This window comes from Rhyacophila brunnea, unplaced genomic scaffold (assembly GCF_057557595.1).
Source record: "Rhyacophila brunnea isolate RB1 unplaced genomic scaffold, BYU_Rbru_1.0 scaffold_7, whole genome shotgun sequence".
Taxonomy (NCBI): Eukaryota; Metazoa; Arthropoda; class Insecta; order Trichoptera; family Rhyacophilidae; genus Rhyacophila; species Rhyacophila brunnea.
The window spans coordinates 18,405,167-18,430,663 of record NW_028233339.1 but is presented as its reverse complement, the minus strand read 5'-3'; the positions used below and the strand labels follow the sequence as shown (position 1 = coordinate 18,430,663).

Below are 25,497 nucleotides of genomic sequence, written 5' to 3'. Positions count from 1 at the left end.
TTATTAGCTTTTGCAAGAGATAATTTAAAAAGAATTCACGATGAAGGCTATATATTACTATCGCCAACAAAACATGTACATTGCCGAAAGCTGTTTTACTGTTGCGTTCCCATTATTATACTTTATCCGGCAACAATTCCGATGTAATATAAGAAATTAAATAGTTTATTCTATGTATTGGATGCTCAAAAGAAAAATGTGGTCATTTTGATCTAAAAAAAATAGTTTCCTTTATTGAAAAACATGCATTTAAACCTTATTAAATTAATTAATCTGATATAATATAGTATAATAGGTAAATCTGTGGTAAATTATGTTATATAGGTACTGGCTGTTATACCCGGTTTTGCACAACGTCACTTCGTTGATCGATATACCTACATTTATCTTAGCAAGACTATTCCTGTTGAATGCATAGATTCCAATTGGATACATTTAGAATTATATAAGACTTGCGTTATAATGTGTATTGGCCCTTATTTAATAAAACAATAATAATTACATTAAATTCAAATAACTGTAGGTGCCTACGTAACCATTCGATATGTCAAAATTAAAATAACAGCAGTAAATTCAAACTAAAGCACACTAAATTAAAATCGAATCAAAAATATACATAACAACTTCATTGATTGAAGTTTGAAAAAATAAATATAATTGGTATTTTATAATATATATACATATATATTATAAGTAGTTAGATTATTTTTTTTAAATATAACAAAATATGCTTTACAGTTTAATTCATTTAACCAAGTCCGGATCATAAATTGATTAAAACTGAGATAACTTTTAGAATGCCGTTTACACTGACCGGCAAACAGGTACGAAGAATTATTTGTAAAAATATTACCATGATAACGTAGTAATAGTTATTTACAATTCTCAGAATTGGCATAAATTTCATGTCAAACTATTTTGTTGTGATTCTGTATAGAAACAGGACATCCATTTATTTAACGTTTAACCCACAGAACAGATAATAATCCCTGGTTTAACCCAATCTGGGTATTTAACATTATTTCCAAGAATGGCGTAAATATATTACATAACGTAAATTCTCAGGGAAACTATTATTTGTACACTTGGCTTTCTGTGGTAAATCAGATTATATTTTTTTGTATATTTTAATTTTAGTAAAATATTTGCAAATTCTCAACAAACTAAAATTTAAAAACATTCCTTATTTTCCACAGAAAACCAACCTTACAAATAGTAACATAATATTCACGCCATACACGGATTTGATCTTCAACTAGGTAGGTACTTCTAAATGATTTCGGCGCAATTCAATAAAATTATGTCAATTAATATAATATTCTTAAGTAAAGTGCCTGCCTTCTTAGTACTTACCTAGTTTTTCAATATAAAAATGACGGTGATTATGACGGTAATTGGGATGGGCTGTTAGTGTCTACTGACTGGATTTGAAACGACCTTCCCGGAGAGTTTTATATAAGATATCGTCTGGCCACAGTGATGAAGGTACAAGTAACGGTGGCTGGGTGGCATAATTATAGATGCGCAAACAATTGCCATCTTGGGTTAGAGAAGGATAGTGGAATTTGGGCGTTTGCGCCAATGAGAAGATGAGATGAGTGAGTATCTGGCGGCATTCAATAATGAGCTACATCAAAATAATGATATTATAATGTAAGAAATAAAAGAAAGCAAACTTTCCTGTAAAGTAGTAAACAAAATAAACATATTATGTAAGGTTACAAAGGATAATACAGAATGTTTAAAACTGTTCGGATAAATTGACGCATGGATGAATAATATCGCAAATCATCAGCTCGTGGAGGGTGGTTATTAAATTGAAAATTCAAATAGCATATAGGTACCCATAACTGAATCCAAATAAAAATTAATAATTAGCCATTTTTAGCACATATACTTAACGCATAATTCATATTATAAGGAGTACAGTATTCAGTTTGTAAAAGTATTTCGAAATTTGTGTAACTTTTAAATGTTGTCCGAACGGACTGTAGATACGTTAGTGCAAGAGTATGAGATCGTGTTAGTGTGAGAGTAGCACAGATACACGGCACATAACACAGGTTATACAACGACCTCCGAAACTAGCGAACGACCTTGCTGGCACAGTGCCGTGGTGTTATAAACTAGGAGGTGCCACTTTTATTCGATTTATTATCACGTATCTAAATTATAAAATGTTAAAAAATCAAAGCTGCATCGGTTTTTATTGTATTATTTAATTATTATGAAATATGTGTTGTTGTTCTTTTTTGACACTAAAACAAAGTAACAATATGTAGTGGTGTAATTTATTATCCTTAGATTTACGACATCTATTTTTATTTCTAATGAAAAAACGTTTTATGACTTCTATAATTGTAAACCTAATGAAAAAAATTCAGATTAAAATCATTCAGTATTCATATTACTAAGTGCATACATAATATTGTTATCAATTTATCTTTTTATTTCACCATACTTAATTAATACTAATGACTTTCTCTTTATTTTCAAATGTAATGGGGATATCAGAGGCTCCCTGTAACTAAAAAGAAGCCACTCCTCACTGTAGTGTAAACAAAAATGCTAAACTAACCAGTGGGTCTATTCTATACTTATCGACCGCCTAAGTAATAAAGTGATAAATATTATCAAACTTAGGGTAGGTTTGTATCAAAATATTAGCACTTATTGTAACAATTACACGTAGTTGGTTTTTATTGTTGCAATAAGTGCTATATTTTAACAGCACCTATCTTGCTGCTGTTAAAATATCGCACTTATTGCAACAATAAAAACCAACTTCGTGTAATTGTTACAATAAGTGCTAATATTTTGATACAAACCTACCCTAAGTTTGATACTATTTATCACTTTAGTGTTCGATAAGTATAGAATAGACCCACTGGAATCGTATCCAATCTATTGATTTAATCAATAATTTTATTTTTCAATTATAAACAAATAACTTCTTTCAAGCACGCCTAAAATTCATTAGCTTAAATTTAATTATATACTTTGAGGCAATATTTTTTATATAAAATAAATAAAATCAATCATAAATGTCAATGTAACACGTGCGCAAAAAATAGCATGATCACCACAGGAAACCATTTGTTAAAAATTAAGCAGTCTGATTAGAAGAATATTTTTATTATAATTTAATATTTATAAGTCTCGCTAGCAAATTATTATGATAATAAAATCGATGCGAAGTAACCTGATTTTTGGTTGTATAATGAGCAAGAAAACATATTTTATAAACGTCTACTCCATGCACCAGAGACGTAGTTGGTAAAAACTAATAAATAATGCCACATAAAACAACAAGAAGAAGAAAAATAGCTCACTAAACTGATCAAATTAAGAATAAGATAGTGGTTTCATCAATCCTCTTAGCTGAGTCCAGAGATAAGAATTTTGCGCATAATAACAAGTGCTCATGAAAACGACAATCTTCAGCAATGGTTCAACGATTGAAAAGTAAAGTTAGAAGTTAAGCAATTTTAACGACTTTTTTATATCATTATTCATCGAAGTTATTCAAATTTTTAACTACAGTTAGATAATACTATTATCTACTTATGTGGCATGTGATTGTCGTAAAGACTTGGTGTAATGATTGTCTTGGTGTAAAGTGTATGGCCGCGTGGCTTAAGCGCTGGCCTATAGTGGCGAAGGTCCCAGGTTCGAATCCTGGGTCTGGCAAGTACACATATTGTTTTTCAATTTGTGTATGAGTCAGAGTATGGACCTAATAGGTTTAGCAAGTGGCTGACATCCATTTCTCGTAAAAATAAAATCTTTTAATACAAACCTCCACTCCGTGGAGGCCCATATTATGATCCTATTAGGATTGGACATGGTCGAAAGAAAGAAAGAAATATCTACACAGTACTAGTTTTACTTATTTTAATATTAGTCAGGACTAGTTTAGTTCTCTTCGGGGGGTTTTCATTTTAACTATTTAATTTATATATTTGTGAACAATAAAATTAAGGATTTCTCTTGTTTATGACCATTGATTATTGTCTTTCAATTCCTCACCATCTATTGGATTCCTGTTTTTTTTTTATTCTTAAAACAATAATATTTACTTTATACAGCGTAAGTAACTAAATGTGATTATAATAATGTTATCTAATAAGCTAAGTAAATTTATTTGATTTTTTTAGAATTTTATTTAATTATTATTACAATATCTTCAAAATTATTTTGTTAGTATAAATATTTATGTATTATTGTATTTTATAGTACAATATTTATTTGAAGTGGACGAAACCGGTCTTAACTAATATTAAAATAAGTGAAAAGTACTACATAATAATTTAATTGTGTTTTATTTTATTGAAACATTAAATTAATTGAACGAATATGATTATCACTCGGTACTTTTATATTCTGGCTACTTAGGTACTACATGAAAATAAGTTTACATGAAGACACTTTGTATTTAATAAATACATTCATTTTTTAAATCCATGTTTAGATTTTAATTTACATGTACCTACAGAAAATTTAAAAAAAAAATTAATGAATTTACATTATCATGGCTTACAACTTATATTATCCCATAAATTAAATCTCGACAGTTGAAAATAAGAAGATATTAAAATCGAACATATGTATTCATTATTATTTATCATAATGAATTCGTTCGCTTCTTCGGATGCATCTAAATTTTACGAATAAAAACTACGAAATATAATAAATTATTTATTTAAATATTAAAAGCCATTAGTCAAATTTAAGTAATAAGTCATCTGTAATGCTCTGTATTCACAGAAAAAACATTAATTTTAATATAAGTAATATTTCTTTACTAAATTTTCAATAATAATACCAACTGCGTCGATAAACAAATAAATGTATGCAATACTTAACGCTTATATTGGTATAACATTGAGTTTGAATTAGTGGCGTGCGGTGACTTTTCTTGTGGGGATTCTTACTAATTATTTGAATCTCGGCGGACGGTCGATGAAGTAGTATGTCCTGTGTTCGATTTGCTATGTTCTAAAAATATATATGTAGCTAACTAATATAAGGTACAAAGGAAGAACATTTAAATGAAGTAAAATTGAGTAAACATTTCCATACAAGTTCAAGATAAATACATATACTTACATAAATATAGAATTATTACAAAGTACATACTCTATCAAATATTTATGTGGATGCTCCGCATATACTATCGTCACCTCAATACTACAACTAGATAACTAAACTTGATTTTCATTGTTTTTGAGATAGCTATTGAATATTATTATACATTTCTTTATTTACAAAATGATAAAACTAAGTAAGTCAGAAGTTAATGGGAACTGTATTAATGTTTGAAAATATTGGATAACTTTAAAACCATAAATGCATTAAATAAATAAAAGAATATATCTTCAATATGTTTTCATAGAATTGAACATTATTTAATCGTGCCCAATTAGATAAGCACTATTTCCCATTTTTATTTAAAAAAAATAATTATAGCCTAAATTTATGTTAATCAAGTAAAGTTTAAATTTCATTTTCCCAACAATGACCAAATCAGAGTTATCTAGTCGCAGTATTGAGGTGACGATATAATTTCAGCTTTGTAAGCTTTGACAAAAACTAATTATTGATGAGGTTGGAATGTTATCTTCTGCATCCCAAAAATCCACCAAAATAGGTATATAACGAAACAAATTAAATTCGTATTTCAAATTGCCGTCTTGTACAATAATTAATGTATAGTTACAAATTATTGTCACTTAACCCCTTTTAGGATTATAAATATTGCTATCATGTCTACCTACACCTTAAAACCAGTGTGTCGTATGTACGATTTTGTATAAAATTATTTTAATACAAATTTTGTAGCTAAAGTATTATACATTTCAGAACCAATCCACTTTTGAGTCTATTCGCAATATATAGCTGAAATTCCTAAGACTAAAAAGCTTGAAACCAACGGCGGTTAAAAATTTTAAATTCTGTTTTATCAAAAGCGTTCTTTTTGAACATATTACGATAGACTAGCTTTGCGTATCTGGAAATTTGTATGTATGAACCTGGTTGTATCACAGTTTACATTGAACTGTTGGTACAGAAACCGGTGGCCGTACAGCATTGAGATCAAATGCATGTCAAAATAAAACACTTAAAAGACAGAAAAAAATAGGTAGGTAAAGAAATACAATCATGTCATATAGATGTAAATAAAATTCTGGTACCTGCTCGCTCGTAAGTATCAATTCGTATATTTCAAATAGTGAAAATAATGGCAGCGTTTAGCAGAAAACTAATGTTCTCATTGAATCTAATAAATTTTTAATATTACCATCTGCAATGATCTACGAAAAACGCGTATTTTTTTTGATCTCGATGCTATACGGCCATCTTTTTCCGGTACGACATCCACGGTGAACGGTGAAATGTAATACGTACAATTTACATGTACAGATGTCTATTGGCAATAATGTATCATTGGTTTGTGTAAATAAGTAATTTGATTATAATGTCATAATATATTATTATAATCATCGACAGGTTTTTTAATGCCACCATAATTAATCATAATTTGCGGTAAAATCAGCTCGATTAATCGAATCGAATTAAACCTTTGCTTAAAAAAACGGAGAAAAAACATGAATTGTGAATCGCGTCAATTGAGATGTGCCATTTATGGGAATGCTTCATAAAAACAAGTGCCTTACGATTCCGGTGTCCCCGTACCATTTACAGTGAGTTGTTTACTAAACAAATTGAGTTATAACGTATCAATCTTCGTCAGTGAAAGTGTTATGTGATTTGATATTTTATTTGTGATCTTGACCGATAAAATATGATACGTTCTCACTTTTTTTTGAAACCGCACTTTAGAAAATGAATAAGCGCAAATTATATGCTAATGAGTTAATTTATATATTATTATGTTTTTATTATCCATAAATACTTACAACACTTGCGATAAATCATTCCAACCTGTCCGATCGGAATTTTTCACAATAAAATAATTTATATCTTTTACTCTTGAGTCTTCTAAAATATGTAAATGTGTTCTGGAATAATAATTATTCACTCAATAACTATTAAGTATAAATGGTATGCATTTTTTTTTCATTTCATATAGGCATACAATTTATTAGATAATATGCACCTACACTATACACGTAATATTTTAATTTTCGAATACAGGTTTTGACAATTTAAATTTGTTAAAACCAAAGATTTTAAATTTTCTTCCAGGTACAGCCTTTTGTGGTTACTGAAGCAAATTCCAGTTTAACATATTAAGTGCTACATATTTTGTATGCAAACTCATTTTAAATTATGTATATCCCATAGATAGGTCATTTTAAGGCTCCATCTCTATAGAAAGTTTTCTTCATTATCTTTGGTTAAAACCAAAGATGTTTGACGATGGAACTTTTATATTACTTATATAAAAGTGAAACTGAAAAAAAGTTAATTGTGCTAATGACTAAATGAGTTGCAAGACATTTAACAAAGCAAGCTCCGTGATTTTTTTCTATGTGATTCATTTGCCAGGACAACGCAGAGATAAAAAAAGTATATGCATTCGTATTACAATCGTAAAATATTTTTTAATTAGTAAATCGTAGATATAAATCATTTTCTTTGAAAGAGATCCATCGTCATTATTTATGTCTCCTCTAAAAACTTCTTTCATCGTGGACGGTCCATCGCCGATGCTTTCCATTGGTTGTGTATTCTTCAAATCTTCAGTGACACTGTTCAGCCATCTCAGTTTCGGCTATCCAGGTTTTCTGCCCTCAGGGGATGTGTAGATAGCCCGCCTTACTGGGAACTCTTCTAGCATACCATGCAAGGCAACGAACCAGCGTAGTCTTTGATTTTTCATATGCCACGTGATTTTTCCACCCCCATAAAGTATGTACATGTCCTCAATATCCCTCAATCTCTAAACGCCACGTTATAGGTTGGATTGAAGAAGGAGATCAATTAAATATAAGTAAGGACTAAAATCGTTCTGTACCCAATCGGTATCAATATATGGTTTACCTACCTAATTAATAAACAATTATTGTTAAATACACTAGGTACATACTAATTTTTTATCTAAATATTGTTAAAAAGGATTTAACTGACCATTCTGCGCTTGAACTATACTGTAATATTTTCAAGTACAAGGCTATACTTCAGCTGAGGCATGGCCTAAAAAGATCGTGACTAGGCGATGCGCGGATTGTGCAAATGACGGGAGCCGAACGAAATATAATTTGTCATAAACATGCGCCCTTTTAATGTTATGTTTATTATTAATTTCGTAATAATAATAGTATATTCATTGACATGTTTTCTTTTTCAAGTACATGCGGAATGTTTTTTAGTCATCTTTACACGATTTAAGAATATATTCCTCAGACGCCATCATAAAACAAATTGACGTGCGAACAGGTCGATTATCGCTCTCCGACTGGCAATACGGCCGAAATTACGTCCCACATACTGTTAAAAATTATTTACCGTACGCTCTTAAGCTTAAATTATGATTTTCGATTCTTAAAACTGGATATATTTATAATGACAAATAATATTGTATTAAGAAACTAAACGGGTAAATTTTTATACCGCAGAATCACATAATATGTGTTACTTATTTCTTCTACATTTATAATAAACGTTTAACCAATTTAAAATATACAACGAACGTAATGATATATGGTTCATTAACGTCGATAATGCAAAGATATCTGAATTTATAATCAATATTCTATAACAGCCTTAGTTATCCCATTGTTTCATAACAATAAATTATTAATATGGCGTGTAGGTATAAGCGGCTAGTGAAAAACATACCTATTGGCATTAATTTGGCATAAAATCTAAAAATAAGAGCTCGCTACTTTTTATTGACAAACAAACGACAGATTTTGTATGTATTGTGTGTTAAATTAGTCTCTAGGTAGGACTATATTCTATTTTACTACGTTTTTATTACGACAGTTAAGATTTTAGAATATCAATATTTTCTTTTTAAAATTATCAATGGTTTTTTTGACTCGCCAAACCTACTCAAAATGGAGATTTCCATTGTCCATCAAGATTTACGCGAAACCAAACTTTGTACCATGTCAGTCGTAGCGATTCTAATTATGCATAAAACTCTTTTATTAGGCGCTCTTGTTTAAATTATAATATGTATTTCTCCACCGTTGATCCTTTTAATAATTCACCTGTTTCATTTAAACGCGCTATCTCCAAAATTTTGTATAAATATGTATATATATATATATATATATATATGTTATGTTACTTTTTTGTATATAATTAATTATTTGTTATTCTTCCTCATTTTTCTCATGTAATTTCTTTATATTCATGTTATTCTTACTCTCTATCTTGTTAGGCTTAACTATATTATAATGTATACATGGAAACTTTGCTAGTTGCAATATCTTATCATTATTATATTTAAAATTTTGTTTGTTTCCTTAATAAATAAAAAAAAATTAAAAAAAAAAATATCAGAACACGATGACAATGCATTCTTTTAATACTTACTCAATTTTTAAGCAGAATTGAATTCATTTTCAGTTAATTCTGTTTTGTATGGAAAGTTATTATTGTTGGTTGCTAAGAGGGTCCTAAAAACTAAATTATTAATATACACGTGCGTTACTATGGAAATCAATATGAAATGTTAAAATGACATTTCTGCATTCTATATTTATTCAGTATTTCTATCAAGCACAATAAAAAGTTTTCATTAATACATAGAATTGTCAAATTTATATGATTCAACAGAAAATTTAAAAACGTGGTACATAAAAAGTTCTTTTTATCTTGTAATTATTTTAATACCTTATTAAAATATTTCCAATAAAAAAAAGTTCTATTTTGTTATAGTTTTCAAAAATGTGCGCACCTTATAATGAATAATACGCAGTGACGAAGGGTGAAGGTAGGGTGTTAGGATTCGACATAAATAATCCACACTAAACTTTGTCAGTCATACTTATTTGTTTTCATTGAATTAAGAATATAATTTGCAGGTAGTAGGTACAGGTTAGTTTTTAAAATTCAACTAAACCCTACCTAAACCAAATTATAATAATTTAGGTATGTTATGGGCGATCCGACAAACATAGTGCACACTTTTTCAGTCATGCTTATTTTGGTGTTGGTTAGGTGTTGCTAAAAAATATTCTTCTATCTATAAAATATTTTTTGAATATTATATGACTTGGATTAGGCAGGGTTTAGTCGAATTTAAAAAACGAACAAATAATATAATATACACATTGTAATCTTGGTTCAATGAAATTAAATACGTTTGACTGACAAAGTTTAGTATGCACTATTTATGTTGAATCTTAACAGCCTACCTCCACACTTCGCCACTGGCATTACGTCATGATTAAAAGCCAAAATGACTATCAACACAAAATTACTATTCAATAGAAACTTATTTAGAAAGTAAACAATTCAAATTTCATTTGAATAAATCAAAGTTACCTATACATATACATTGAGCAGTACCTACTATTAATATAATTACCTACTAATTACATAAAGTACCTACTAATTATATAAATTATTTTTTTGGGTTCGCTTACACTGTCAAAAATACTGTGTGTTACGTATTGACAGTTTCGGAATAATTATGGATATATAGGTTTGAACTGTTTCGAGGCCCCCTTTTAAATCTACTAACGAATCGAGTTGTTGATATGATATGTTGATATAATATCATATTATTATATAGTATATGAGAACGATGAACGCATAGATGGTAAATACATCAACAATTATTTATTGCAAGATCTTGTATTGGGGAAGATCTCCTATTATTATTATTAAGGTACGTCTAATTGAACATAAAATATAAACATCCCATTAGACATGCTCTAAGGCTGCGTTGATCGATGACCACCGGTTTTCTCTTGATACATGTGATACAGACTCAAACTACATACAATCCATTCCACTTACAACGTGGCTGGTTCCAGCTAAAACAATACGACCATTAATTTCATAGTAGTTTTTTTTTTACATTACCTTAACACAAAAAGCTTGGAGGACTTGTTTTGTTCAAATAAGAATCGAGTGAAATAAACAGAACATAAATTTTATTTAATTATTTTCTATCCAACAAATTCACTGTATTTTTATACTAAATTAAATTTGAAATAAAATATTTAGCCTTGATTATTTCTCAAATTAGTAATTAATTGCTTTAATACTTTATTGTAGTACTTATGTAATTTTTTTTATAATGCTCACCCAGCTGATGCATTGGACGAGCTTTCAATCGAATATTTGACTAAGTATATTATTATGATGATATGATTTTTTTTTTCTGAAGAGATCTTTAGATTTATAAATCAACACAAGTATCTTGAGAACATTATGCATAAAAATATATGGACATTTGAAGTATGTAGTCATGATGCGTCGGACGTGCAAGTTGCAAGTATTGCATTTACTTTGATAGGGCACATTATAAATAATATAAGATGGTAAAAAAATTGATACGACTGACTGACTGATGATGGCTTGCATAATTTTAAACGTTCTACTCGTATTCCTGTCTACACTCTTGCAATGTAACACTCAAAAAGAATCGTTAGATGACGTTTTGGTAGAATACTGAATGTTTGATGCAAGTGCTGTTTGCTCACAAGCTCACCAATCATTCAAGTCTGGACGCGGTCCCACGATGGCCGCGTCTGGGTCCTGGATCCTGGGTCTGGCAAGTACAGGTATTGTTTTTCAATTTTTTGTCAGAGTTTTTGAGTCAAAGTATGGACCTAATAGGTTGAGCAAGTGGATATCGTAAAAACAAAATCTGTTAATACAAACCTCCACTCTGTGGAGGCCCATATGATCCTATAAGGATTGGACATGGTCGAAAGAAAAGAAAATAAGCCCGGTCGCACATATAAAATCGTCCCGACTGTGACATGGTAATAAATCAAAACTGCCGGCAATATTGCAACTGTATTCCGCACGCTCTGATGAAATTATGCCGAAATAGTGACATCGCACGGCTAGCTGAAACTAATTAAAAAGCAGTAACTGCATATGTATTGATGCGATAGTTTGTTATTTTACCTGCGACGACTTGTGTCTAGTGATTTTCTTTAGATGCGATAATCAGTTTGTTTTTTCACGAAAAATGTTGCATAGACATATCATTATGTTTTGTGAATGACAATAAAATCAAATCGACAAATTCGACTCGTTGCAATCGAGACAAGTTTATGTGCGATCGGGCTAACGCATAAGGGGTACTAAATAGTTGATTAAAAATTATAAGAATAATAAGGTGATAGTTAATAATTATATACTAGTTAATAGTTATATATTATTATAATGCAATAACTTCGTAAATAAATGGGAATCTTATCTTCTTATTGGATTATTATAGTAATGAATAGTGATGTACGTATTTACATAATAAAGTTAGGCATGCTGAATTCTAGTATAACCTGTATTTTAAAAATAACGTTCGTGTTTAGGTGTTGTGTAGAGAGGAATAAAAAATAACAACAATCTTGTATAGGATCTTGACATGATCTTTATTATATTGATTGATCGACTTGTGAATTGTAAATTAATTATACTTGAAACAAACAATGTATAAGTCAATAATTGTTTTCATAATGGATGGTCAATAACGTTATGTCAACTCGGGCGAAAATAACAGTTAATCTAGGTCGTATTATTTTCATTTTTTACGAAATCATTTAAAATATTAACAGAGGTAGGTACTCAGACTAATATTATAAAGAGATCGTGTATTGTTCAGATATATGAAACCGTGTTTCTTGCATATAACACACAGTAGAATATCAATTTTATTATTATTAACTTAACTATAAAAACGTTATACCATCACTCAGTACGGCTACCAAAGTTAACCGTATTTTCTACTAAATTAACTAAAAATAATTCTTACCACTAACTTTTTAACACTAATTTAACACACAAACGATAAATTTTAACAATACGTGCTCGCAGTTATTGAATGAATGGAGTCATTCAAACCAATATTTACAGGCGACGTGTACAAAAAATATTTAATTTAGCCGTAGAAATTCTATTTTACTTTAACGCATATTGCGGAGAATATAAGGGTGCAAAATGTTTTCTGTCTCGCACTTATGGTTCGTTTTTTTAGGCCTTGCATAGGTACCTATTATTTAATGTAAGAAGGATTTTTTTTTTAAATTAAAAGAAATCTAACTGAATTTGTAAATGAGTGAACATTACATAAAGTTTAAAGTGTAAGACATTCATACCCATAATATGCAAAAAAAATACAACAGAAAAAGTAGCAGTATTTAGATACAATACGGTGATACGTTAACAAAAAAACAGTATTATAAAAATGTTATACACAAAACTCACCAAGATTAGCTATTGTTTTCAAGGTGTGGCTATATAGGCGTAGGTACCTTGAAGATGTCCTGGGCTAACTACATTGCCATAGTATAATATATTATAACTACAATCAAGCGCAGAACAACTACATACTTCGGCCATATTTTCCGCAATGAGATGTATAATTTGTACACTAACTCATAATACAGCGGAAGGTAGAGGGCATCAGAATTGTAGGGAAAGATTCTCTTAAGCGACTCAATGTCCAAGGCGTTGGCAATTTGATACAACTAGCCCGGGATAGGACGGTCATTAACCTTCGATAGAAGACGGCACCAAGAGAATAAGACAGATATGGTTTCCAAGTAGCATTACCGACGACATGTTAGTTCTGCACCTTCAAAGACTAAACAACTGTCTAGAGTTATCAGGGACCAACAGTAATAATAATTCCAGAGTTTTCATGTAGTATATGATAATATAATATACACCTAGTTGTAAAAAATACGTTAATTATGGCCGAGAAAAACTCAGTAAGATAAAATCTGACAGTATCCATATTTCATACAATGGGTATGTCAACGCGTCGATCGCGGGATAAATTTTAATCAATCGCACTATATGGCGATAGCAAAAATTGATTAATTAAATTAAAAAAACGTGTAGGTACATTCAATACCTAAGTTATAATGTAATATAATTTCATTGAGTTTTTAAGGAGAAGCGTCAACCATTACTATTTTTATTTCCTCGAAGAAGCCCGGGTGGCTTCGTCATATCACTTGATCCGTATCGTACCTCTCACAGTATGTCGTAAGAGTGAGGGAAGAGAAGATGTGAATCTCCACGCTTTAAACTAAGGCGTAGTCCTCTTACTGTCGCGCAGTAGCTCTTTGAACAGTATTAGAATAATCTGACGACGATCTCTATGTAACGTTTGTAGTGTATCCTTTTTCAAGGAAAGGGGATATGAAGATCAAGAGTGGCTTTCTTGACCATTTTTATGTTCGTACCTAGACTAAAAAATCCTTATTTAAGAAGTAGATCACTGTTAGTTTTGATACTGGATAGTAGATCACAGCCTACTTGAAGTTGAACATGCCTGCCGGCCAGTGACGTCCCGTGGGGGTTGGCAGATTGAGCGTCACTTGGGGGTGGCAGTTACTCAAAGGGCGGCAAATCGAGGAAAAATATTTGGAATATATTGAAATACCTACCTAAACTTAGTATGTAATAACGAAAATATCTTTACATTAAAAAATTGAACTCACTGGTTTAGTTGGGTTCGCGATATCTAGTTTACTTCCGTTGCCCTTCGACGTCCTTGGTAACCAGAAACGACACGTGCAAATTTGCGAATAAATAGTCTGATATTTTGTTAGTAATGTAACCATACAATACATTTCTTAGTTATTGAACTCATGAAAGGATGATAAAAATAATGTATAAAAAAATGAGGCGGCATTTTGGCGCTGCCTAGGGGCGGCATTTTATCTAGGGACGTCACTGCTGCCGGCTGCCATTCAGCATGAAATAAAATAGTCTCAAAAATCCTGATAAGAATTTTGAGGGTTTTAAAAGTAATAAGTACCATCTCCAGAAAATGGTGTAAACATTTAGCCGGAACTCTTCACCTCTCATTATCGAATTCCATGACCAGCAATAAGTGGAACAAGGCCGTTGCGATCAAATGGAATATTTTTTTGCAAACAGAATTAGCAATCATTACCCACTGCTAGATCTAAATTAACTGCCGACATAACAGGGCCGCAGGGCAACGACAAGCTAACTTCAGAAGTAATCAACTCGCCGTGGGATCAATTCAAAAAATCAAAGTAATTTACGAAATTGTATAACTCGACTAAGAATTCTATATCCACAGCACGAACCAAATAATCGAATAATGCAATAACGTAACAACTGACACTTAAATATAAAATTGATAACAATACTTTGATAATTCGATGAATTTAAATAGACAGCTATTTTTTAGGTTTTTAGGTTTTAGCACGATTTTTGATTCACTAAATCAGTGAAATCTTCGTCTGAATAGTATCTATAAATGTAACCTACCAAGCTTCCGAGAATAGGAGAATATTAAAAAAAATCGGTGTATGTATTTATGTACGTGCGTTAGAAGTTATACTTCTTTGGCGTAACAAAACAAAAACAAAACTTGTGATAAACTTATAAATATGATAAACCGCTTATTGGAATGCCGTTGGTTTATTTCTATACACTTTAGTTTAAATTTCTAAATTATATAATGGTTTCTCGTTGTTTTTATTTTTAAAGTACCAAATGTCAATCTGACGTTTAATCGCTGCCTAGGCAACGGAACAATTCTAAACTATAATATTACACTGTATAATCGTCACGATTGCAGTATCATATTGTGGCGTAAAGGTAGTGCGTTCGACTGATAACCGAACAATCGGTGGTTCGAATCCAATCGAGTGCGTTTTTTTCGTGTGAAAAAATAAATTATGTGTTACATGTCACCCGCCAAAAATACACTCTGATCTGATTTCCCAAACGCACTAAAAGAAGTATAACTTCAAAAATCAATCAAAGAATAATCAACAAAAGTGTAAAAATACTGGAAACATTATATTTGTAACTAAATGAAATAAGTATTTCGATGAAATTATTCAGGTATGCCTCTGAAAAATATATAATACCTATGTGTGATATAATGTAATGCACACAAATTTGTTAACATTAAATTGAACATTTTATATCATTGTGTAAAACGTTATATAAGTAACACGATAATATACATAAGTAAAGCAATTGTCTTCCCAGGCGGCCCACATGATCTGTCTAAAGGTGTGTCGAAGCGGTTTATATTTGAAGGTGATATCTCATGTCAGTTTGGTCTGCGTACATAAATCTGGGTAGCGAACTTAACGTAGCAGAACAGCAAACACACACAACACCAATGTGAAAATTCCTCCAACATCACTTTGGTTACATCTCCCGCTACTTTTTTTAATAACTTAGCCAATATTTCTAAGCAAACTTACTCTATCGTATCTGTATGTTATAATGTACTGTTACGTAATATTTCACACTGTGACACAGACACTAAACTTTTTGAAACGTATTTTTAAACATGATCAATCGATTTTTTGTACTTTGTTTCTATTTTAATTTTAGATGCTTAATAATTCTACCATAAAATACATAACCGTATTAATGATTATAGAATATAATAGTGAATTTATAAAATTATAACAATAATCGATAACTCGGCATTTACCACATATAAAAGATAGTAATCATCAATACAAGACGTGTTTTGTTTGTTTATAAAGTAAACCTTTTCGTTATGTTTAAAACTGTAAAGTTAATCTTTGACTGATCCGAACTATTGAGCACGCATTATCCAGTTTCGTGTCCTCACTAGACAGACAAGAAAATATGACCCTTTTCATATTGATTTTTTTAAACCCAACTTATCTATTCATTATTCAATATCAAAGATAAAGCAGCTATGTTGGCAAACTGTAATAATCAACATTTTATTGGTTTTCTTTTAATAGTATTTGCTAATATTCCTATTTCACAAAATTACAGTTTTGGATGGTAAAATAGGACCTATCATATACGTAATTATTAAATATATTTTGATTAACATTGGGTATTCCATAAAAAGTGTTATCTTATTAGAAGGAATGCTTTTATATTGTATTGAATAGATACTATCTTGAATATTCCGCTTTAAATCGCTGGTAATTCATTGGTTAAAATTTTTAAGATTATTGCCGGTGGTGAAGGCCGTTGATGGTATTCAGAACGCGATATGCCCAACGGCTTCGATCTTGGCGCAACCGTATCCCGTGACCATTCGCCAACCACTGTGCCATGTTCTTACATCTTACACAGATATATAGATATTCATACCTAATACTAAATAGCCACCGAATACAATCATAATGACACTGGAAATAAAGGTGTGAATACAATTATTCTTATTGAAAACCAAATTTATTTCATTTATCTCCACATTGTGTAGTTTCTCTAAACTGCATTAATAATTTACCGAAAACTTGTTTTATATCTATTCTGTTAGCATGAAGTGAACATTTAAATTCAATATTCAAATTTATCACTATTTATCACAAACAATACGTAATACGAATAATTTATAATATATGTTAGTATATTAGAGCTTACGTCCATGATGGCCGCGCGGCTTAAGCATTGGACTATCACGCCGTGGGTCCCAGGTTTGAATCCTGGGTCTGGCAAGTACACATATTGTTTTTCAATTTGTGTGTGAGTCAGGGTATGGACCTAATAGGTTGAGCAAGTGGCAGACATCCATTTCTCGTAAAAAACAAAATCTGTTAATACAAACCTCTCTGTGGAGGCCATATGATCCTATTAAGATCGGAAATGGTCGAAAAAAAAATATTAGAGCTTTTGGAGTTTGGAAAAAATCGACAGCCGACCACAGTATAATGTAAACTGAAGGATACAAAATCAAATTAATGTAATTATATTCTAAATCCATTACAATTGAAATTCAAATTCCATCAAGTACCTTCGGTCGATAGTATTAATAATATTATAATTATATTCCTTTGGAATAGGACAACAAAATAATATAGAATCTATTTTATAACTAAAGGTAATGTTGGTCAATACTTTTAATAAAATATATAATACATTAGATTAAATAATATTGAAAAGCTTTTTTAAAGTGAAATCCCAATGAAGTAGGTAATCTTAATTCAAAAATCATCATTATAATAGTATCATACATAAAATTAACTATATAAATTGTTTATAATATATTATAGTCGTTCGAATTACTATTTAAAAACTATAATAACTGTATATCTAGATAAATTCATAACGTTCAAAATATTCATTATTAATTAAGTATAAATATTATTTAATTGTATTAACTGTCAATTCATGGTGGAAATGCATTGTATTAATAATGATCAGTTGAAAATTTACATCTGAGGCGGACGAAACCAGTAAAATTATTTAATAAAAAAGTGGATTCAGAACAAAAATTGTGTTTTTATTAAAATTATTAATAAATATTATTTAATTAATTATAATTATATTAAGTACATATACATTTTCTTCGTCTCTAAACATAACCTAAATGAATTAGGCAAAAATGCACCTCAATACACCTCCTAAAAAGTGTTTTTAATATAAACTTAACTCCCAAAGTACAAATACTCCACATGGTAATTTACTATATAATGATAAATTTATTATATTATTATCTTTTTGTATATATATGCATATATGGACATATATCTTTTTCTCCGCCACTAAATATAAAGTATTTCTATCCGCTCAGGTGCACCTTTCGAATGGAATGGACATAACACTTTCTTTTCAATTGTATCGCTCATTAATATCTCTCTTCTGTTGCCAACGGCCTTGCGATGTCGAAAGCGCCTCACCGCTTCTCGTCTATCATCCAAAATAAGAGCCGCTGCGTTGCTACAACAGTATGTTATGCCATGCCCTTAGGCGTCGCTGATCGACAAGGCCGTTTCTTTTTTGAAAATATAATATTACTCTGACTATTTTCTTAAATACTTTCACGCGCGGTTTATTTAAATCTCGATAAGACATCATCAATATATTATACTTAAGTATCTATATATTTTGCATTAAAAATACCAAGTTACACAAATATCAGGACATACTTCGTACCACAAAATCTTAAAATAATTTTTATAAATTGAATAACAAACTAATTCATCATCAAAGAATACCATTTTAAACGGACGAAACATTAATTATATGGATTTTTGTAATATTTATTAAATTTATTCAAATAATACACAATATGTAGCAGGTAATTTAATAATGATTACGAACGGCTTCATCTATTTTAAAAAGATCAGTTGAGAATTTCCTATTGAATCAAATGCAACCGGTCCTTATCATCATGAAATTATCTAGAATAAGTATTAAATATTGAGTTTTATTTTAATGAATACATACAATCTCTATACACAAAAAATGACAGTTAAACCGATTTATTGAATTATTATATGCGAACAGTGGAAGCAAAAGATGTCAACATCGAATAGTAGATCAACCGCCGAGCCTAGTGATAAAGTATTATTTATTTGATTATAATTAATACAATGTCTTTCCATCAGTAGCGAAGGGTGAAAGTAGGCTGTTACATAAATATTACACATTAAACTCCAGTTCATTCGTATTTGTTTTTAATCAACTAAGACTACAATTTCCAAATGGCGATGGTTAGTTTCAATAAATCAATTAAACCTTGCCTAAACCAAATAGTAAAAAGAAAATAGTAACAGAAAACCACATTAGGAATCTATTTAGTTGACGAAAAATCATAATTACACCCTTAATACTATATTAATGTACCCACTGATAAAAATGTGCTATTGTAATTCAATCTATATATCGTCGGTATACTGGCAGAAAGCTATAAGTCAAAAATCCTTGTTTTGAGAAAATCGACTTTTTCTAAAATCAAGAAGTTTGGAGCTCTCTATTTTTTCACCTAAATCATTATTTATTAAACCAACGACTCTATGAAATGCATTAATCATGTAAGAATTCAATTCAAGTATAAGCAAGTATTTTTTGTAATAATTATTGTTGATTTTTTGAATTTGTAAATTAAATGGTGACTTATCGTTTTCTACCAGTACACTTTTGGAGTCAATGGAGTGGCAATAGGCTAAATGTTATAGGTAGTTGGCTAGTAATATACAGGACTCCTAATTATTATAGAAATGGATTTTTTTACTTGCAATTTTATATAAATTAGAAATTTACACAGAAATAGAGGTACTTGTGTTTGACATTATTATGAAAAAATATCTACTTTGATGACTTTTTTTGTGTATCATTGGTATTTTAATTTCAAATTAAAATAGTCTTTATAATTTTTTTTCATACAATTAATACCTAATTAATTATGTCAATTACGTGTATTTAGGGGAGGATATAAAATAAAAATGGGAATTACATAGTATTTTGTTTATTAATTTGTTTCCAAAAATATTGAAACAAGAGTTAAGTACCTACCTACCTATGATCTATTTTATAAAAAAAAAACATATAAGTAATAGTTAATTATTTTAGCCACATTTAATTTTACACAAATTGAGATAAATTACATAAGAGTTATTCCTCTTCCACATCAGAATCAAATTCCGATGGCTCAGGTAATGACGTCCTATCCAATGAAGTTGAAGTAGGCAAATTTTCACACCACGGATGTAGTTCTGGAGGTATAATGTTAGGTACTACGACACATGGCCAACAAATCTTTATTTCTTCTTAGAAATACATAATTACGAATGACACGCGCTCTACCTTCAGCAATTCGAAGCCTCCGTATATTTGGTGCATTGCTGTCAATATTTCCCAAAATAAAATCTTATTTGCGCTCAAAACTGCCTGATGCATATAAAATCAACTGTCAATCGATGAATAGAATGCGCGGGTGACGTACGCAATTTAGTTAAGTTGGTACAAATAGCCGAGCAGTCGCATAAATGTGTACAGCCAAAAAGATATAAGTCACGTTGACGTTTTTGTGCAGCTATAGAAATATTAAATCTCTACAGTCATAAAACTTTAAGTGTACTTATAGTTATTTTCCAGTAAGAAATGCGAACATAATTAACTTAATTCGTATTGACATCTTTAAATTACGAAAACAATAAATGGAATATGAATGAGCTTGTTTTTCCAGACGATAGAGCGTGTTAAAATCTATCAAGTTGCATTATTAGGTCAAAACAGCTAAATTTTGACTTAACGTTTTCTGCCAGTATACTGACGATATAAATCCTACGAACTTTTAAACGTTTGGTTTCAATATACTCGTACCTACATTTTTTCAGTTATTATCAATCTAAAATACGTCTCAGTACAAAGCAAAATTCACATCACTTGTTTTGTTTATTTAGTTTTAAAAACAAGTTGTGTTGTGGTATAAAATCAACAAATAATTTATTACTTTACACATAACTGTCCATCAATCTGGTCTGCCTTCGATTTATAGATTTAATTATACGTTAAACTTTTACGAGGCATTGACATTATATTTTCCTATTTATAAGACGCGATTACAGCTGCGTGCTTAAATCATCGTTTCACAGCAATATTAAAAATATGTGTCAATAACTACATTACTTTAGTAATTACATAATGGAACTAAAAGCCTTCATTTTTAATTTTCATAATAAAAATAACTCTTGTTCTAAAGGACAAGATATTTTTAACACATTTAAATATAAAATCAACGATATAAAAATAAATTCTTAATAACAGAATTACACTAACTGCTAATAATTTATAAATTATAAAAATATAAAGTAGAAAGTGATATACTCAATGCAGTGTATATCTGAGCAAGATGGCATATTGGTTTATTGACTTGATGCATGATTGGGAAATTGATTTTTAAACATAATACAGTGTGTTTAACGCGACAATAATAAACAAATTTACATAATATTTACTGTCATCAGAATTGTCTTGGCAATGACGTGAACCCGAAATAGCTCTCGACTCAACGAAATGAGTTTATAATATATTATATTGAAATAACTGCACTGTTGTTTTGTGGATTAAATATTTATATTATTTAAAAAAAATATGAAACACACAAATACATATATCTAGAAGTATTGCCCCCCTATCTAAAAATCATGTAAAGGCCCCACCCAGTGTTTCTAAAAAGTCCGTCCAAAATCAGGGCTGAGAGCTTTTTTCAGCTTTACCTTTTGAAATTTACTCCGATCAAATCGGCATTTCCACCTATGTTTTCTATCCAAAATCAATGTTAGAAACTTTATTTCCTATATTTGCCTCATGCAAAATGAAAACGACCACAATACGATGTTTAAGTTAATTAAAGTCCTGAAATATAAATCGACGACACTCACGTACCTATACATTTCCATCTGGAAATCATTCATGAGGAATCTATTACGGAAGGTTTCCAATTAAACCTAATTAGCTTAATAATTATAAATTAGGCCCATTTCAGACGGGACACCGGTGTCGCGCTCGATATAATACAGGAAGCCTTTGTATTCGAATAAAGGGGCCTTTGTATTATGTTTATGAACGCCCCAGAGCTAATGAAACGGGCCTTAGTGTATTCCTCAAAGTGGTAAACGTGCTTGGAAAATGGATTTATCTAAATATATTATAGACATAGGCGATATACAATAAATCGTATGAAAATTCTATTAATTAAGTTATTCGGTTGTTACCTTACAAATGCACCGGAAACAACTCATGTCTTTGATGGAGTCCACAGCCACCTCCTCGCCTTCGTTCTGACATGGTTCCCTACTGCCAGCTACAATAAAATACACAAATCATTATTATAAAAAATATACCACTAAACATTAATATTCGAATAATGTAAACTTTGTGAAAAACATAACAAGCTTTTTACGAGAAAACTTCACCCAATATGAGTGGCGTAAATATTTGAGATTTTCTTTTTTTACAAAATGTTTTAGAACTTTTGTTTTATATTAATATACACCTTTTTCTCACGTGCATTTAAAAATTTGTCATAAAGACTAATGATGAAATTTTAGGCGTATTACTAAATGGGTGGTAGTATTATAAAATTGTATATAACAATATTTAAAACGTTCACTTGCGATATAACCCTTAGGTTGATGGAAAATATATAATACATAGGTACCTACAATTAGATATTATATTATGATGTAATATTTTATTAGCCATAATGATTAGAATATATATTTAATCATACGTATTTATTATGACGATTTTTTTAATATCTAAAGTTTCACTATATTTTCAAGATTCTCGTAATTGGAGAAAAATTTGGAAATTAACCCACAATTTTTCAATGTTGTATTATTTGTATTTACGTAAAATAAAATTAACGCATTTGAAAACAAAATCCAAACAAATATTTTAAATTTTGTTTTTCCATTTTCCAAGTTTTTTTACCTGATTTTATTTATGTGATACATATTCAGTAAGTATAATACATTAAAAACTGGGCCCTATTATAATGGATTTAAAACTCTTTTTTTTAATCAATAAGTAGATGAAAACTTTGCCACTGTTATATGTAATTATAAATGACATTATTAATGGACAACGCACTCAATACAGTAGCTAGCAAGTAAATTCGCGCATAGCAAGCTTCGCACAAGCATAGGTAGACGTCACGCAATTTCCTTTATGCGATAATACGCATCGGGAATTTATAGCAATATCACTTTTTTTGTAATGACGTTAGAACAGATTATGCCATTCGGCAGACCCGACCAAAAAGTGAGTGTCATTTTTTTTCCAGATGATGCAGATGCAGGCGTCCATATTAATGTCATTGGTAATGATCGAAGCAGATATTAACAAAGTACACCTTTCTTTTTATCACTCATGGCTTTCGGATCATGAGCGTTTGCTGGTCGAATGTTTATAATTAGCTATCTTAGATCGGTCAATATAAATAACATAAATATCACAAGATTAACAAAAAATAAAATCAGATGTTTAATAGTTATGGATTTTGTCAATCTTTATTTTTTACGGTAAATGTCACTATCATTGTGACAAAAAGGATTATATCGAATATAACGATAGGGAATAAGGAATATAGGGTAAACATCCATCATGCTTTAGATATAGAAAGATTATTTATTAGATAAATAATAATATATAAAATATAAAAGTTTTTTTTTAAGGTTACATCATAGTTATTGTAATGTACTTGAATTAATAATACCGACACATTATTTGGAACACCTCAGTAACACAAATGAAAAAAATGTACTAGATTGTCATTTAACTGAATTGTATATGAATTTATGTTGAAAATTATTAGCCATATTTTGTACCTTCCTAATGCTATTTTAGTTTACATTAATTTAGATAAACATCATAACTCTACTCCCAAAATCCTAGATTCCAGCGTTATCAATTCCAAAATATTAAGAAATACAGAAGAAAATAACAATGGCCACATTATATTTTTTTTAAATTAATGAAAACATGCTACAAATGATTCAAACTACTTAATATTTACCACTTAATAGATATATAAATAAAATACAATGAAAACCACTAAGAAACCACTGAAATCACTGAAATATTATCAATTTATATAATAATATATTATATACTTCTTCGAAGATAATATAAGGATATTTTCTTTGTAATGTATTGACTATTCTTACTTATACTAATTCTCTACTCCGGATATTATAAATTCATAGGAGAATACGTTTTCTGATTAATGATAATTGCTCATACTTTTGCACGAAACATATCATTGGATTCCCCCTGCGACGTGACTTAATCCGTATTAATGCGGTTACAATACAATCACTAATTGTTAATCCAGCATTAAATTAGTATAGAAAACATAAAATATCGATAAAGAAGCAATTTAATAGCTTGCATTACAATAAAAATGCCGCTACTTACCGTGAACTGCAGCAAATAAACATCGTTGTGTCGACTATAAAACTATTCGTAAACTCGAATCCAACAGTAAATTATGTATTATATTATTCGATATGCTATTTCACTGATCAAATGTAATTTATTTTTATTGTCATATATGCATAATCATACGTATTTAAATAAGTGGGTCTATGCATTACGTAGCCGAATTTCCAGTGCATAACAAAAACTCATCGGTAACGATTTAACGAGTGGCTCCCCTAGTGGCGAAACTGAATCAAACGTGATGGCTGAAACAAATATGTCAAGAGAAAAATAGTAAAAAATCGCATTAATTTTCTAACATAACTTACTGACGATGGTTATCTTACTGATGATGGTTATCTTAGATTGTTTTAATGGTGGGTTTTTATATCAGCAAAAGAGCTGTAAACCATAAATAAATAAAATATCGTAAAAATTACAAAAAAAATGTTTTAAACCATTATTATTGTGTGCACATAAACGCTTGTGAGAAACATGAACATTATTAATTCATCTTATTAATTATATTAGTAAATTCCAAATACCTATCTCAATGTTGTCATGTTAAGTTTGTTTTTTATATTTACCCTACTGCCTAGATTTTGAGGGATGTTGTTCCTTAACGTGTTTATCTATCACACATCCGTTTAAATTATTATTTTGGTTACATAATTTTCTCTTAATACACTTATTATA

At 29.9% G+C, this 25,497-nt stretch overlaps 1 protein-coding gene across 1 annotated transcript in view; it reads right to left on the bottom strand.

The window, feature by feature from the left end:
* cv-2 (crosveinless 2-secreting protein) overlaps positions 1–25,497 on the bottom strand; it is a 298,622-nt gene that overhangs the window by 145,035 nt on the left and 128,090 nt on the right. Inside the window, exon 3 of the mRNA XM_085957671.1 lies at positions 22,593–22,681. Within this exon, the coding sequence (XP_085813797.1) occupies positions 22,593–22,681 (89 nt within the window). The remainder of the gene's footprint in view (positions 1–22,592; positions 22,682–25,497) is intronic.